The sequence below is a fragment of the Littorina saxatilis genome, linkage group LG6 (genome assembly GCF_037325665.1).
Source record: "Littorina saxatilis isolate snail1 linkage group LG6, US_GU_Lsax_2.0, whole genome shotgun sequence".
Lineage (NCBI taxonomy): Eukaryota > Metazoa > Mollusca > Gastropoda > Littorinimorpha > Littorinidae > Littorina > Littorina saxatilis.
Window position 1 is genome coordinate 17,053,188 of NC_090250.1, and position 16,609 is coordinate 17,069,796.

Genomic DNA, 16,609 nt, shown 5'->3' on the forward strand with positions numbered 1-16,609 from the left:
CAGGTTAGGTTAGGTAAGGTGATGTTAGAAAAAGGTCAGGTTATGTAAGGTTATGTTAGAAAAATGTCAGGTTATGTAAGGTGATGTTAGAAAAAGGTAAGGTAGGGTGAAGTAAGGTCCTGTCAGTTAAGGGGAACTAGTTAACGTAAGGTCAGTGACGTAAGGTTGCAGACTGTTTAATCATTACTTAGGTGATCAAAATGATTTTGATAGTCTTTATCAACTTGCCCTGGGGTCCTGATTTGGTCTATATGGTCCGCTGGACCCTAAAAGCAACAACTAACTAACTAACTAACTATCAACTTGCCCTGGGGTCCTGATTTGGCCTATATGGTCCGCTGGACCCTAAAAGCAACAACTAACTAACCAACTATCAACTTGCCCAAACTCAAAGTTTTCCGCAAATGTCTTAATCTTTGCAAAAGCTGTTCTTATATTTCCCGAATTCTATATACATTTTCCACACTTTCAGGCTTCCCTTACTTTCCTCAAATTTCTCATTAAGTTTTTTTTAGGTTTTTTTTTTAACTTTTCTCATTTCTTTTAAACTGTGCTGCCTTGAAAAATGGCTAGCTCTTTCATTTCTTCAAAATCTTCAAACCTGCGGAAGCCCTGCGCATATTTTACGTCGTATCAGACGGGAGAAAAGGCTTACCACACTCTATTCCTGCTGACGCCATGCCTTTCTTCAGTCCATTCACAGCATCCTGATATTTCTTGGGATACGGAGTGCTGTCACACGCGGCGTAAATACAGCGCAAAAAGGTTTTGGCAAAACTGCAAATTAAAAAGTTATATGACAGTCCAAATTTGTCAGCAAACAAACAATCATGCAAACCAAAATAGTCTCTGCTTGAAAATTCATCATGGGCTCCCACTTGAAGTTGAAAGAGTTTATTGTTCGAAGTACAAAAAATGTTAAAAATTTTTTTTTTAAAGATTAGTATTTGAGCTGAGAACATGTACATACCCGCACATTTGAGCGTCGGTCTCGTCGGTTCTCGTCTTTGGTGCTCCCCCTTGTTCTGCCACACACACGTCTGCCTTGCTAATGTCGCAGTCACCTTGTACAGTGTGAGCTTTCGACAGAAAGACAGAAATGACAAATGTATACAACCGGAAACGAAGGCATAATAAAGATGGAAGGGAGAAAAGAAGAAGGATGAAAAGTCAAGAAAGGAAAATAAAACATAGTCACTTTTAGTTAAATTGTTCTGAAATGCTCAGGTTATCTTCATAACATTCTAAATCACAGGAGCTTGTGTCAAAGCGCCAGTCGATCGAAGTATCCTATTCATCCTTACTGTAATAGTACTATTCATGAAAAGTAATAATACAGTAAGGATAAATATGTAGGAAGCGCCCAGAATTTTAGTACTAAAGTAAGAATTACGAGGATTCGAAAGCTTCATGAACCGAAAGTGCTAGATTGTCAACATAAGGTGGAACCGAAAGTAGACTTTGAAAGAAATGGCAGAGTTTTTTTGTATGAATATTCTTGCTCGATAGTTTTCCCTGGTTGTTTTCCCAGTTTGAGTATCAGACACTTAGCTGGTTGATCTGACCAATCTCAATTACGATCCGCATGTGTTGAGTCATGCAGGTAAAAACAATTTATCCACAAATGTTTGTGTATGAACAGATATCATATGATTTCAGCGTAGCAACATAGGCCCAATATTTTGACAAGAAAATAAGCGGAGCGCTCATTTAAGGAGGGCGAAATAAGTGAGGGCGCCTAAAATGAGCGCTCCAGTTAAGGATTGATTGGCTGGTAAAAATAGTTAGCCAATCAAATCACATTTCTTAAGATTCGCGCTCAAAAAAGGAGGGCGCAGTTTATTTGGCGAGCTATAGATTCGCGCTCCAAAAAGGAGCGCGCATTTATTGAGGGCGCAGCTTATCGTTATGGAGCAAATAGGCCCAAACGGAGCGCTCATTTAAGGAGGGCGAAATAAGTGAGGGCGCCTAAAATGAGCGCTCAAGTTAAGGATTGATTGGCTGGTAAAAATAGTTATCAATTTCTGTAAATGCACGCGCATTTATTGCGCCCGCATGTTTGGATCGCGAGTCGGTAAAAAACTTGCAATGGAAACATTGTCGGAACGGAGACCATAGTCATTGCTTGCCACCATGGCTTCACGAGAACACAGTTTTAAAGACACCCCGGCTAGATGTAACGGTGATCTCAAAGTGTTTGTAAACAAATTAAAAAATTCCACCAGAAGACCAAGAAGTCGGGATCGTTTGTGTTGATAATCATTGATCTATTTACTGTCAGTGTAGTGCTCCTTATTCATGGCCGTGGTTTGACAATTGTGATGTGCGTGTGTTTGTATGTGTGTGTGTGCGTGTGTATGTGTGCTTATGAATATATACATCAGTGAGGGGTTTAGGTAGGATATGTGGGTATGTGTATCAGTGAGAGGTTGATGTGTGTGTGTGTGTGTGTGTGTGTGTGTGTGTGTGTGTGTGTGTGTGTGTGTGTGTTTGGGAAAATACTGACAATAAAAGAATCTGCCTTCTTTGAGTTACTGATAACAAAGCGCGATAATATATATAATGTGTCTGTGTTCTTGGGAGTCAATCAGTATGTGTATGTGTTCGTGTTGGGGGGAGGGGGGGTTGGGGGGGGGGTGCGCGTGTATATTTTATTTCTTTAGAAACATGTACAGAAACATGTTCATTCTATGTATTAGGGGAAGGGCTCCTAATATGGACCACTTTTTGTTTCATGCTGATAACTAGGCTGTTTTCTTGCAGAGAAGTTTCATTTTGTGTTTGGTAGTCCTTCTCTCTTAGGTGAACCGTTGGGCCTAATTACAGTGTAATAGCTTTGATCGATATTCAGCAAAAATTAAATACAGAAAAAATTACAAATGGTCCATATTAGGAGCCTGTGCGCCTAATATGGACCAGTGAAGCGGCCTTCTCGAATCACTGTAAACAGCCCCCTATACTTCAAAATAACATGATACAACTTGGTGGGCAAGTCAGACTAATTAAAATATGCTTTAGATTTATGCTTTAGATTTATCTGTTTCAGGTTGATGAGAGCATTATTTGAAGCACACCAGGAAACTAAAGAAGCATATCAAAAACAGAGTGAAAATAAGTAAAATTATCAACGTCCACGAAAAGAAGACTGTTTTTTTTCTTTTAAATCTCGAGGGCTAGTTATAGGTTATTTCCAGCAAGCTTCTTAATGAATTAATGAAAATAGCCTTTAGCTTTTATTTTCTTCGATTTGTTGAAGGTGGTCCATATTAGGGGACTCACACATACTTTGAGATTTTGCAATTATTTTCTGTTTGCAGTAGAAACTCGGGGTCAACACTACTAAAATTTTACAAATACGGTCTTAGCCGTCATATGTAGTACTTTTTGTGTGATAAAAGCTTTGGCTGTGGACAGAAACAAGTCCGTTTTAGGCGGCAAATTTAGAGTGAACCCTGCCAAAAGTGAAAACAAGTCGCGTAAGGCGAAATAACAACATTTAGTCAAGCTGTCGAACTCACAGAATGAAACTGAACGCACTGCTTTTTTTACCAAGACCACATACTCGTAGTTTCGTCAGTCCACCACACGTGGCAAAGGCAGTGAAATCGACAAGGCATGCAGAATAGTGCAGTACTTAGTGGTCGCGCTGAGCAGGATAACACGCTTTTCTGTATGTCTATTCTTTTTAGCTTACTGAGTTTGTTTTTAATCCAAACATATCATATCTATATGTTTTTGGAATCAGGAACCGACAAGGAATAAGATGAAATTGTTTTTAAATCGATTTCGGAAAATTAATTTTAATCATAATTTTCATATTTTTAATTTTCAGAGCTTGTTTGTAATCCAAATACAACATATGTATATGTTTTTGGAATCAGAAAATGACAAAAAATCAGATGAAATTATTTTTGGATCGTTTAAACAAAAAATTATTTTAATTAAAAGTTTCCGAATTTTAATGACCAAACTCATTAATTAGTTTTTAAGCCACCAAGCTGAAATGCAATACTAAAGTCCGGCCTTCGTCGAAGATTGCTTGGCCAAAATTTCTATCAATTTGATTGAAAAATGAGGGTGTGACAGTGCCGCCTCAACTTTTACAAAAAGCTGGATATGACGTCATCAAAGGTATTTATCGAAAAAATGAAAAAAACGTCCGGGGATATCATTCCCAGGAACTTTCATGTCAAATTTCATATAAAGATCGGTCCAGTAGTTTTGTCTGAATCGCTCTACACACACACACGCACAGACAGACACACACACACACACACACACATACACCACGACCCTCGTCTCGATTCCCCCTCTATGTTAAAACATTTAGTCAAAACTTGACTGAATGTAAAAAGAGAAAAAGCCTAACGGTTTTGAGGTTTATGATTCTGCAACTGTTTTGACATGTGCAAGTTATCCAGAGAGGGTGAATACAGCCAATGAAATTGTTTTGAGCGCTCTAGCGCCGTTAGTTTGTCAGAACAGGAGGTGGTCCATATTAGGAGTCGGTCCATATTAGGAGCCCTTCCCCAACATTTCGATTGTGAATGTCATTAGTTGTTTATAGAACAAAGTACAATAATGTGTGTGTGTTTGTGTGTGTTGGTATTTGTTGGTGTGTGTGTGTTGGTGTGTTTGTGTGTGTATGTGTGTGTAGAGATTAAAGGGGCATTCCGGATTCTTTTTTACATTTAGTCAAGTTTTGACTAAATGTTTTAACATAGAGAGGGAATCGAGACGAGGGTCGTGGTGTGTGTGTGTGTGTGTGTGTGTGTGTGTGTGTGTGTGTGTTGGTGTGTTTGTGTGTGTATGTGTGTGTGTGTCTGTCTGTCTGTCTGTCTGTGCGTGTGTGTGTGTAGAGCGATTCAGAGTAAACTACTGGACCGATCTTTATGAAATTTGACATGAGAGTTCCTGGGTATAATATCCCCGGAGGTTTTTTTTCTTTTTTTCGATAAATGTCTTTGATGACGTCATATCCGGCTTTTTGTAAAAGTTGAGGCGGCACTGTCACACCCTCATTTTTCAATCAAATTGCGGATTGAAATTTTGGCCAAGCAATCTTCGACAAAGACCGGACTTCAGTATTGCATTTCAGCTTGGTGGCGTAAAAATTAATTAATGACTTTGGTCATTAAAAATCTGAAAATTGTAATTAAAATCATTTTTGTATAAAACGATCTAAATTTACGTTCATCTTATTCTTCATCATTTTCTGATTCCAAAGACATATAAATATGTTATATTTGGATTAAAAACAAGCTCTGAAAATTAAAAATATAAAAATTATGATCATTTACGTGGCACAGAGGTGACACGGGGCTGAAACATGGATGTCGTCTCTGAGTCTGCACATCAAGTTGACCCGTGTTTGTCCCGGCCCGGATTCGAACCCGTGACCCGCGGATCACAAGTCCGGTGCTCTACCAATACAATATATCTTAGCCTATGTGAACGCTTAACAATAAATCATGGCTTAGATAAGGCGATTTACAATAAAGACTACTTGTCAAAGAAACGGCAGTCTGCTACTCACCCAAAAGCGCAAGCATGGCAAGGCCAAGCAGAGTACTCTTGTCCATGGCTTGTGATAGTTGAGTGTTCGTTGCGGAAATAATTGTGCAGAAAGACTTCCTTGACAACTTTCTTGATCCGCACAAACAGAAAACTTGAAGTGACAGAGACCCGGGGGAGGCAAAACACTACTGGGGCTGACGCTCTGCTATTGTTGAATGTCACGATTCAACAAACAAAGCCAACTTTATGTGATCAGCCACTGCGTTGCTCAGAATCACAATAGCCCGCTCAGAGAAATGTCGCTCTGGATTGGTCTATGCAACGGGCTCACAACGAGGCAAGTCGCTTCACGATGGCGACGAAGAAAGCACGATTGCTGCGAGATATGAAAAAAGTTGTACTTCTTAAACTAGTAGACGATTCGGTCAGTGAAATCGTCAGAGAGAATGTAGTTATGATGGGAAATTTAGCTGGGGTAGTCCCTGAACCTTGAAAAGCGGTGGATCCCTCGGGTCACGTCGAAAACCACGCCGAGAAGATCGAAACACGCTACACGGCATCGCAGTGTAAACACCGCCGCCATCTTGGATAACGCGGCGGGCGGTGGGCGAGCATATACCAAAGCCGCTCGCCGAGTGCTTCGCGAGCGCTTTCGTGCACTGCCCTAAGAAACGGCTTTTTGTCTTTCGCACTGCGAGCGACCCGTGGCGAACCGCTCTGGGCAACTCGTAGATTCGATGTGTCATGCATGCACATCGGGTCAGCCGTTGCTCGAGAGGATGTGTGCAACAAAACAGCAGTCATGCCAACATTTTCATCGATCACAGCATGCACAGTTTCCGAAAAAACGACGCTTTCTGTGTATCTGTCGTGAGCCATTTGTCAGACTTATCCAATCACAGGCCTTTCACCGGTTGGTCTGGAGTCGGGATGGGTGGAGCAAATACTCCTGTTATATCCCCGGGTATTTTTTCAGTCAAAAAGGGCTTCCAAGAATTCTTGTTTTTTCGGTAGCAAGGTCAGATGCACAGTTTCTGAAAAATCGCACTGTGTGTGTAGTTGGGGTCTGCCTACTTCTCTGAGGTTGCTCTAGAAACAAGAAATGGCTTGCTGTGTCGATCAAGACTTACAAGAGTGTCTTTTTACATTTAGTCAGGAGTGTCTTTTTACATTTAGTCAAGTTTTGACTAAATGTTTTAACGTAGAGGGGGGAATCGAGACGAGGGTCGTGGTGTATGTGCGTGCGTGTGTGTGTGCGTGTGTGTGTGTGTGTGTGTGTCTGTCTGTGTGTGTGTGTGTAGAGCGATTCAGACTAAACTACTGGACCGATCTTTATGAAATTTGACATGAGAGTTCCTGGGTATGAAATCCCCGAACGTTTTTTTCATTTTTTTGATAAATGTCTTTGATGACGTCATATCCGGCTTTTCGTGAAAGTTGAGGCGGCACTGTCACGCCCTCATTTTTCAACCAAATTGGTTGAAATTTTGGTCAAGTAATCTTCGACGAAGCCCGGACTTTGGTATTGCATTTCAGCTTGGTGGCTTAAAAATTAATTAATGACTTTGGTCATTAAAAATCTGAAAATTGTAAAAAAAAAAAAAAAAATTATAAAACGATCCAAATTTACGTTCATCTCATTCTCCATCCTTTTCTGATTCCAAAAACATATAAATATGTTATATTTGGATTAAAAACAAGCTCTGAAAATTAAATATATAAAAATTATTATCAAAATTAAATTTTCCAAATCAATTTAAAAACACTTTCATCTTATTCCTTGTCGGTTCCTGATTCCAAAAACATATAGATATGATATGTTTGGATTAAAAACACGCTCAGAAAGTTAAAACAAAGAGAGGTACAGAAAAGCGTGCTATCCGTCTTAGCGCAACTACTACCCCGCTCTTCTTGTCAATTTCACTGCCTTTGCCATGAGCGGTGGACTGACGATGCTACGAGTATACGGTCTTGCTGAAAAATGGCATTGCGTTCAGTTTCATTCTGTGAGTTCGACAGCTACTTGACTAAATGTTGTATTTTCGCCTTACGCGACTTGTTACATTTAGTCAAGTTTTGACTAAATGTTTTAACGTAGAGGGGGAATCGAGACGAGGGTCGTGGTGTATGTGCGTGCGTGCGTGCGTGTGTGTGTGTGTGTGTGTGTGTGTGTGTGTGTCTGTCTGTGTGTGTGTGTGTGTAGAGCGATTCAGACTAAACTACTGGACCGATCTTTATGAAATTTGACATGAGAGTTCCTGGGTATGAAATCCCCAGACGTTTTTTTCATTTTTTTGATAAATGTCTTTTATGACGTCATATCCGGCTTTTCGTGAAAGTTGAGGCGGCACTGTCACGCTCTCATTTTTCAACCAAATTGGTTGAAATTTTGGTCAAGTAATCTTCGACGAAGCCCGGACTTTGGTATTGCATTTCAGCTTGGTGGCTTAAAAATTAATCAATGACTTTGGTCATTAAAAATCAGAAAATTGTAAAAAAAAATAAAAATTTATAAAACGATCCAAATGTACGTTCATCTTATTCTCCATCATTTTCTGATTCCAAAAACATATAAATATGTTATATTTGGATTAAAAACAAGCTCTGAAAATTAAATATATAAAAATTATTATCAAAATTAAATTGTCGAAATCAATTTAAAAACACTTTCATCTTATTCCTTGTCGGTTCCTGATTCCAAAAACATATTGATATGATATGTTTGGATTAACAAGAAGAGTGTGTCAGAATAATGTGACTGGGTGAGACATGAAGCCTGTGCTGCGACTTCTGTCTTGTGTGTGGCGCACGTTATATGTCAAAGCAGCACCGCCCTGATATGGCCCTTTGTGGTCGGCTGGGCGTTAAGCAAACAAACAAAAAACAAGAAGAGCAAACGCTCGATCGAGTCACTTTCGCAGTTCTGAATATTATATGAGGCATCAGATGGACAGGAAGAAATTGCTATTCACAACACAATGAGTCACGTTCACATAAAATTTGAGCCCGGTCACTTTTATAGTTTCCGAGAAAAGCCCAACGTTAAGTTGTGTGTTGCCGAACAGAAAAGGCTAGTTATCTCCCTTGTTTTTCTGATAACGTTCGTAAAAGGCTACAGATGTAAATACTTTGATGTAAAGAATAATCCTACAAAGTTTTAATCACATCCGATGAACTTTGTCAAAGATATAAAATGTCTAATTTTTCCTTTGACGCTGACCTGTGACCTTGAAAAAGGTCAAAGGTCAACGAAACCATCGTTAAAGTGTAGAGGTCATTGGAGGTCACGACTAAACAAAATATGAGCCCGATCGCTTTGATAGTTTCCGAGAAAAGATATAAAATGTCTAATTTTTCCTTTGACGCTGACCTGTGACCTTGAAAAAGGTCAAAGGTCAACGAAACCATCGTTAAAGTGTAGAGGTCATTGGAGGTCACGACTAAACAAAATATGAGCCCGATCGCTTTGATAGTTTCCGAGAAAAGTCCAACGTTAAGGTGGTGTCTACGGACGGACGGCCGGACGGCCGGCCGGACAGACTAACACTGACCGATTACATAGAGTCACTTTTTCTCAAGTGACTCAAAAACACGCTCAGAAAGTTAAAACAAAGAGAGGTACAGAAAAGCGTGCTATCCTTCTTAGCGCAACTACTACCCCGCTCTTCTTGGCAATTTCACTGCCTTTGCCATGAGCGGTGGACTGACGATGCTACGAGTATACGGTCTTGCTGAAAAATGGCATTGCGTTCAATTTCATTCTGTGAGTTCGACAGCTACTTGACTAAATGTTGTATTTTCGCCTTACGCGACTTGTTTAGATATTGAATTTATGCATGACCTTTCCACAAAGTGGTAGGTAGGTGGGTCAAACGTTCTGAATCGTGTGCAATTTCAAAATGCAGGGATCGACTCAACAGTACAGCAGTCCCTCTCATGAACGGACACCCTTGGGCCATAGCAAAACTGTCCGTACATTGCAGGTGTCCGGTCACGGGAGGGGTGACCACACCACCCCCTCCCCCATACACACACAGAGACACACAAACAACAGCATTGAGTCTATGCTAATCACTTCTTGTGGCTGCTAAACAATAAACTCCTAATACTTCTTTAAACGTTCTGTAAAAATGATTTGTATGAAAAGTGTTGAAAAGAAGAGATAAAATAAATCCTCAAGGCAGTGAACACACTCACCATGCACTGACATACGAAAGCAGCCACACAAACACAGCACAGAGGAGCGTGTGCAGATGCCTTGCAAGAATAAGCTTGAAGACCAGTTTGAATAAATAGCAGCAGATAGAGCTGCATGTCATAATCATGTAATTTATTTTCATCTTTATTGACTGCATGCCGATCATGTGGCATGGCAGTGACTTTTCACTCTTCAGTCGGAAATACACTGTACATAACACAGCTCTCACTCTCCCTCACTAAATGCCTACCCCAAGCCGTGACAACTGATGCTTGGAAATTGTGTGGAAGAGTACACCTCTCTATTTCTCTCCAATGCTCTTCCTGCTGACATGCAGTGACACCGGACACCCCACCGAGTTTAGCCAGCTACCCCTCCATCCCCCCCCTCCCTCCCTCTCTCTCTCACTCCCTCCAGCCATGTACTGTTTGGGGCTGTGGCCAGAGAGGTCAGCTCCAACTGTTCACTCAGAGCAAAACCAGTTGACTGTGTCGTAACTTTTGACAAAGCAAGACAACTGAAGGGTTCACAGATTAGGCAACCGACTCATGGTCAAGGCTGAGGGGAAACAAGAGTATCTTGTCCAGACCTGTTTACCCTAAACCCGAGGCAAGAGTACTTTCCCAAAAAGTTGAGTGTATTTTTCAAAAAGTTGGAGTACTTTGCAAGCAAAGCCATATGGGCTAGGGGAAATGTACGCGTGGGTGCAAACGTGTTTGTGTAATAATAGCATGTCTTGTGAACACTTTCAGAATTTAACTCCTTTCAATACAACAGGGATAAAACAATTGTATTTACCTGTCCGTTTATAGCATTATAACCAGTGTCTTCCAAACAGATTGATAATGAAAAGATGAAGTTCGTGAAATAACATCTGCGGTTGACAATGGCAAGTTCATTTTTACAATCATCTCAGAAAACATTGCTTCAGCACAGACTACAGCCTTTTCTTCTGGCAGGATTTGCTTTGCGGGAATGAACTTCATAATTCCTTGGCAGCTTTCAGCGGATTTCTTTGCAGCAACCTTGTCTAGGTGAGATTTGGAACTGCAGTGTCGTTCGATGTCATATTTCCCAGCATGGGCAATGAAGAAATCTGATTTACAATACTTGCAGTGTGCATGACTTTTTTCCATAGTAGACTCCACAATTCCTGGCTCTTTCTTATATTTCTCCAAGAAAATCTGCTGCTTCTGCTGTTTAGATTTGGTACAGTCATCCGAAACTGGCAAATTTTTCCGCTTCATTTTGCCACGATTGTTCAGACGATCGCACGTGCCAACAACTGAACAAGGTTTCCACAGCTGAAGACTCGCTGTCATGGTTATCTCCCTTCGACCGAAACCGGTATCAGTTGTACCATCCCGTAATCAGCACACCAACACCGGGAAACGTATTCTAGACTTTTTCTTAGGCGTATTTTGTGCGTGTGTCGCGTATTTGCGTACCGATAATAATTTGGCGTACAAAATACGCCCAAATCGTACTGGTAAACAGGTCTGCTTGTCAATGAAAGAGGTTACACACAGACACACGATGCTGAGAACTGTGGCCGGTTTTTCACTCTTTCGCTCAGGACCTTCATCGACTGTGGTTTCTGTTGTTTACGTCAACAGACAAGAATAATGAGCACAGTGCAGTTTCATGTTGGCATCTTCGCATGTACTCCACTTCTGACCAAAACTACCCCCCCTCCTGATGGGTACAGGTGCACTCAAGTTACCAGTGACTGTCGTCACGCCATTGTGGCTGTGATCTTATACCAAGAGCCGGACTGCTCTGTTATCGATTTTGTTGTGGTGAAAATTTGACGATGGTCTGTCCGTACATTGGAGGTATGACCTGCTGTTGGGACCGAAAATGAGTGTCCGCGTCCACGTTTTGCAGGTGTCCGTTTAAGGGGGGGCAAATATAGAAGGAAAACACTCCGTGCCGAGCAAATGTGTCCGTACATGTCAGGTGTCTGCTCACGCCGGGGGCCGTACATTGCAGGGACTGCTGTACGAGGTTAGAAATGAAGCGGTGGCCTAACAAAGCCGATTTAAGCCCTCCAGATTGTTACCTTTAGGGTTATTCTAAAGACCAAGTATACCATAACCACCATTGGACAGTATGTGACTTAAATACAGGAAATACAAACAGGATCAGGGCATTTCCCATCGAGGACTGCGTTCATGTCATTGATTCATTTTGCGCACAATTGTGGGATGTGCGCGGGAAGGACGATGTGATGACTGTGTGAGGGGAAAGGGGATGGGGGTGGTACAGTTTCGGGGGGGGGTGGGTGGTGGTACACTGGGAGGAAAATGGAGGAAGTGGTTGTCAGTTATGGATATCCTCGCTCAGTAGCTTTACCTGGTTGTTTTCGCAGTTCTGTTCTGACTTACGTATGAGGTTACAAACTTGCAAAATGCGCATTGGTTACAAACTTGCAAAATGCACATTGGTTACAAACTTGCAAAATGTGCATTGGTTACAAACTTGCAAAGTGCGCATTGGTTACAAACTTGCAAAATGCGCATTGGTTACAAACTTGCAAAATGTGCATTGGTTACAAACTTGCAAAATGCGCATTGGTTACAAACTTGCAAAATGCGCGTTGGTTAAAAACTTGCAAAATGCGCATTGGTTACAAACTTGCAAAATGCGCATTGGTTACAAACTTGCAAAATGCGCATTGGTTACAAACTTGCAAAATGCGCATTGGTTACAAACTTGCAAAATGCGCATTGGTTACAAACTTGCAAAATGCGCATTGGTTACAAACTTGCAAAATGCGCATTGGTTGCAAACTTGCAAAATGCGCATTGGTTGCAAACTTGCAAAATGCGCATTGGTTGCAAACTTGCAAAATGCGCATTGGTTACAAACTTGCAAAATGCGCATTGGTTACCAACTTGCAAAATGCGCATTGGTTACCAACTTGCAAAATGCGCATTGGTTACAAACTTGCAAAATGCGCATTGGTTACAAACTTGCAAAATGCGCATTGGTTACAAACTTGCAAAATGCGCATTGGTTACAAACTTGCAAAATGCGCATTGGTTACGTACAAACTTGCAAAATGCGCATTGGTTACAAACTTGCAAAATGGTTACAAACTTGCAAAATGCGAATTGGTTACAAACTTGCAAAATGCGTATTCAGTTTCGTTTTGATGAACACGTGTCTTGTAACGGTTACAGGTGAACTTCTCCTTTGTATATTTTTTGCAGTGTGGAGGTGGGGGGGATACCCGGGAGGGGGGGGGGGTGATGTATGAGGGGAAGCGGGTCGGGGCGGGGCTGTGGTACAGTTTGGAGGCCGGGGGTATACTGGGAAGAAAATGCAGGAGGTGGTTGTATTGTTTATCAGTGGATATTCTCGCTCAGTAGCTTTTCCCAGTGAGCTTGTAAGACATTTAGCTGGTTGATCTGACCAATCTCAACCACGACCCTCACATGTGTTTCATACAGGTAAAAGCATTTTTTTCCCACATATGTGTGTGTGTGTGTGTGTGTGTGAACTGATATGATTTCAGCGTAGCAACAGTGCCCAATATTTTGACAAGAAAATGTCAAGGCCGCTGAGTCGAAGGCAAGTGTACCGGTGTAACACGAAATTTTTACTCCACGAAAAATTTACTCCGGAGTAAATATTTCGTACGAAATTCTTACTCCGAGTACACTTTTCGTACCAGAAAAGAACTCCCCAAGGCACGAAAAAAATTACTCCCTCCACGAAATTTTTACTCCCCATTTTTACATTTAGTCAAGTTTTGACTAAATGTTTTAACGTAGGGGGGGGGAATCGAGACGAGGGTGTGGTGTATGTGTGTGTGTGTGTGTGTGTGTGTGTGTGTGTGTGTGTGTGTGTGTGTGTGTGTGTGTGTGCGTGTGTGTGTGTAGAGTAAAAATCTCGTACGCAAAAATGGGATGCGGGCGAAGGGATAATGCCAATAAGTGATCTCGCGCACACGAATGTCGCACTACCCTTTTTTCACACCTTCCACCACCAAGACTAACAGGGGACAAGGGAGTAAAATTTTCGTACACCTGGCATGGGAGGTTAAATTGCTCGTGTTGGGGTGAAGTAATTTATTCGTTATTTATTCGTCAGGGGAGTAACATTTTTGTACGAAATGTTTACTCGGAACTCAACTGTCTTCGGGAGTAATTTTCTCGTGCAATGGGGGAGTGCTTTTTTCGTAAAGGGAGTAAGTTTTTCGTACAAAATGTTTACTCCGGAGTAAAAATCTCGTGGGAGTAATTTTCTCGTGTTACACCGGTAAAAATTATAGGCCCCACTGCTGCTTACAACATGATGGAGTGTATTTTGCTGTTCTGACCTAGCTATTGGTTAAAAAAAAAATAATAATAAATAAATAAAAGGCAAAATGCGTATTCAGTTTCGCTTCGATCGATGAACTTGTTTTCTGACGAAAACAGTAACAGATGTCAGATGAAATTCTCCTCTGTATATTTTGTTTGCGTATCTGCGCATCTACGACACAGCTGTTTCGCAATAATGATAATGATGATAATAACAATAAAACATTTACATACCATTTTCCTGCAGCATTATATTGATGCTTTTAGAGACTGGGAGGAAAATGAAGAAGGGAGTTGTTCATGAATTTTTTCGTTCAATAACTTTGGGTTCTCAGCATTTTAGGTACCTTGATTACCATATAATCATTGTGCGAAGTCTTTTTATCATTGTCAACCTCTTTCTTACAATAACGCGATCATTTTCAAAAAATGTATCAACATTTGACACCGTTGTGAACACTTTTGATGCTGTTGCCTTTAGAATAGTTTTTTTTAAACACAAGCACTTCTTTTTTTGTCATCAGAAAAGATGTCTACACAATAACAGAGAGACTTTCGATCTATGATTTATCGAGTAATAATTTTAGAAGTTCTGTCAAAGTACAAAAACTTGCTCTACCCAGGGAACAATATTGGTTCATAAATATGAAAAACGTTGCTCTGTGACTGGATCTAGGGGCCTGATTGGAGTACAATAAAACACATTTCAATTCTATTTTTACCGATCTCACCCAAAATGTTTAAAATGAACAGTTAATGAATTGTAAATCTAAGATAAAACTAATGAAGCTAGCAAGATTTGTAGCCCATGTTATGATTTTGGTATGTTAGCGTTACATCTAGTTTCTTTACTGGTATGTATATTTATGTAATGCATGCTTTTGTTTTGTTTTGTGTCTTTATAAAAGATGCATGGCATAATGGTATTGCCAATTTATTTCGGCTGTATATTATCGTTGTCCGCTTAATGTATACATATTATCTGTCTGATTTCTTAATTACCTGATTTTGTTAAACCTATTTTTCTTTTCTTTTTGTTTGTATGTATGGAAGTGTATATTGCCAATTTATTTTGGTTACTGTCTGATTTGTTACCTTTTTTTGTTAAAGTTATATCTTTGTTTCAAAGCCCTCTGGGCCCAAAACAATAAAATACTTGACTTGACTTGACTTGACTTGATTCAACAAACAAAGACAACTTTATGGGCAGAATATATCTTCGGTAAGGTATGGGCGGATAGAACCTATTCTCTTAAGCTCGATGTAAGCGGACTGACAGACTTTCATAACATGGTGTTTCATGGAGAGATCGCTATCAAGAAAGATGCCAAGATCACGGACGGAGTCTGAGAATTCAATAGTGCTGCTGCCCAAAGTGATAGAAGGAGGGAGAGAGAGAGGAGGATGAGAGGGAGGATTTTGTGAAACGAATGGCTTCTGTTTTGTCACAGTTAAGTCTAAGCTTGTTAGTGGACATCCAGAGTTCAACGTCAGCAATGCAAGACTGAAGGGAGGTGGTCATCTGGGCGTATTCTGAGGGAGTCGCTGAGTTCTGAAGCTGAGTGTCGTCAGCAAACATTTCGTGGGAAACGGAATGTCTGTCGATGAGGTCAGTCAGAGGGGAGGTGTACATGATGAACAGCACGGGCCCGAGCACAGAGCCCTGGGGAACGCCAAAAAGGAGGGAGGTTTCCTGGGATGGGACGTCGTTTACAATTACAAAATTTGTTCTGTCTGAGAGATAGGATCTGAACCAATTTAGAACTGAATTTTGGATGCCGAAAGTGTGCTCAAGGCGGGACAGCAGGATTTCATGATCAATTGTATCGAAAGCGGCCGAAAGGTCTAACAGGAGGAGCAGGGAAATTTTGTTATCGTCTAAGGAAGTCAAAATGTTGTTGAGGATACTAAGGACTGCGGTCTCTGTGCTATGGTCCGTGCGGTAGGCTGACTGGTGCGGAGTGAGGAGGTTGTTGGCAGAGAGGTGGGAGGAGAGCTGGTCTAGGACTATCTTCTCTAGGATTTTAGAAAGGAAGGGAAGGTTTGAGATGGGCCTGTAGTTCTTAAGTACGTTGGGGTCGAGGGAGCTTTTCTTCAGAAGGGGTTTAATGACAGCTTTTTTGAAATCTGAGGGGACGGTGCCAGTGGAAAGGGACTCGTTCAGTATTCTAGTGATGGTGGGTAGAAGGATGTCTAAGTGATCACAGAGGAGGGGGGTGGGGAGGGGGTCGAGGTCACAGGACGTTTTGGCAGACTTCACAATGAGTTTACGAACAAAATCTTCAGAGACTGGGGTGAAAACAGAGAACGAATTTCCAACAAAAATGGGAGAGCGGTCTGAGTCGCTATGCTGGGCGAAGCTGTTGCGGATGGTCAAATGTGTTGCAGATGTGTACACACACACACGCACACACACACACACATACACACACACACACACACCAGGACCCTCGTCTCGATTCCCCCTCTATGTTAAAACATTTAGTCAAAACTTGACTAAATGTAAAAAGGACTGATAGAGCCTGGATAATGTTTTTCTTGATTTGTCTAAATTCTGCTCATGATTATCACAGGTGAAGCAAAT

General features: G+C 41.1%; 1 protein-coding gene across 1 annotated transcript; it reads right to left on the reverse strand.

Moving 5' to 3' along the window:
• Window positions 1–608: 608 nt before the first annotated feature.
• Window positions 609–6,129, reverse strand: LOC138968147 (uncharacterized). The gene is made up of 3 exons (XM_070340712.1): window positions 5,537–6,129; window positions 971–1,079; window positions 609–777 (listed from the first exon to the last, which is right to left on the reverse strand). The coding sequence occupies exons 1-3, from the start codon at window positions 5,580–5,582 to the stop codon at window positions 624–626; spliced, it is 309 nt and encodes a 102-aa protein (XP_070196813.1). The 5' UTR covers window positions 5,583–6,129; the 3' UTR covers window positions 609–623.
• Between the last annotated feature and the right edge of the window lie 10,480 nt (window positions 6,130–16,609).

Bases quoted from the DNA above. Each gene is read 5' to 3' on its own strand.
- LOC138968147 (XM_070340712.1), bottom strand. From the start codon at position 5,582: ATGGACAAGAGTACTCTGCTTGGCCTTGCCATGCTTGCGCTTTTGG. The intron at 1,080-5,536 runs GTGAGTAGCAGA...TTCTGTCGAAAG, and splicing joins TGCCATGCTTGCGCTTTTGG to CTCACACTGTACAAGGTGAC. The intron at 778-970 runs GTATGTACATGT...TTTAATTTGCAG, and splicing joins ACCGACGCTCAAATGTGCGG to TTTTGCCAAAACCTTTTTGC.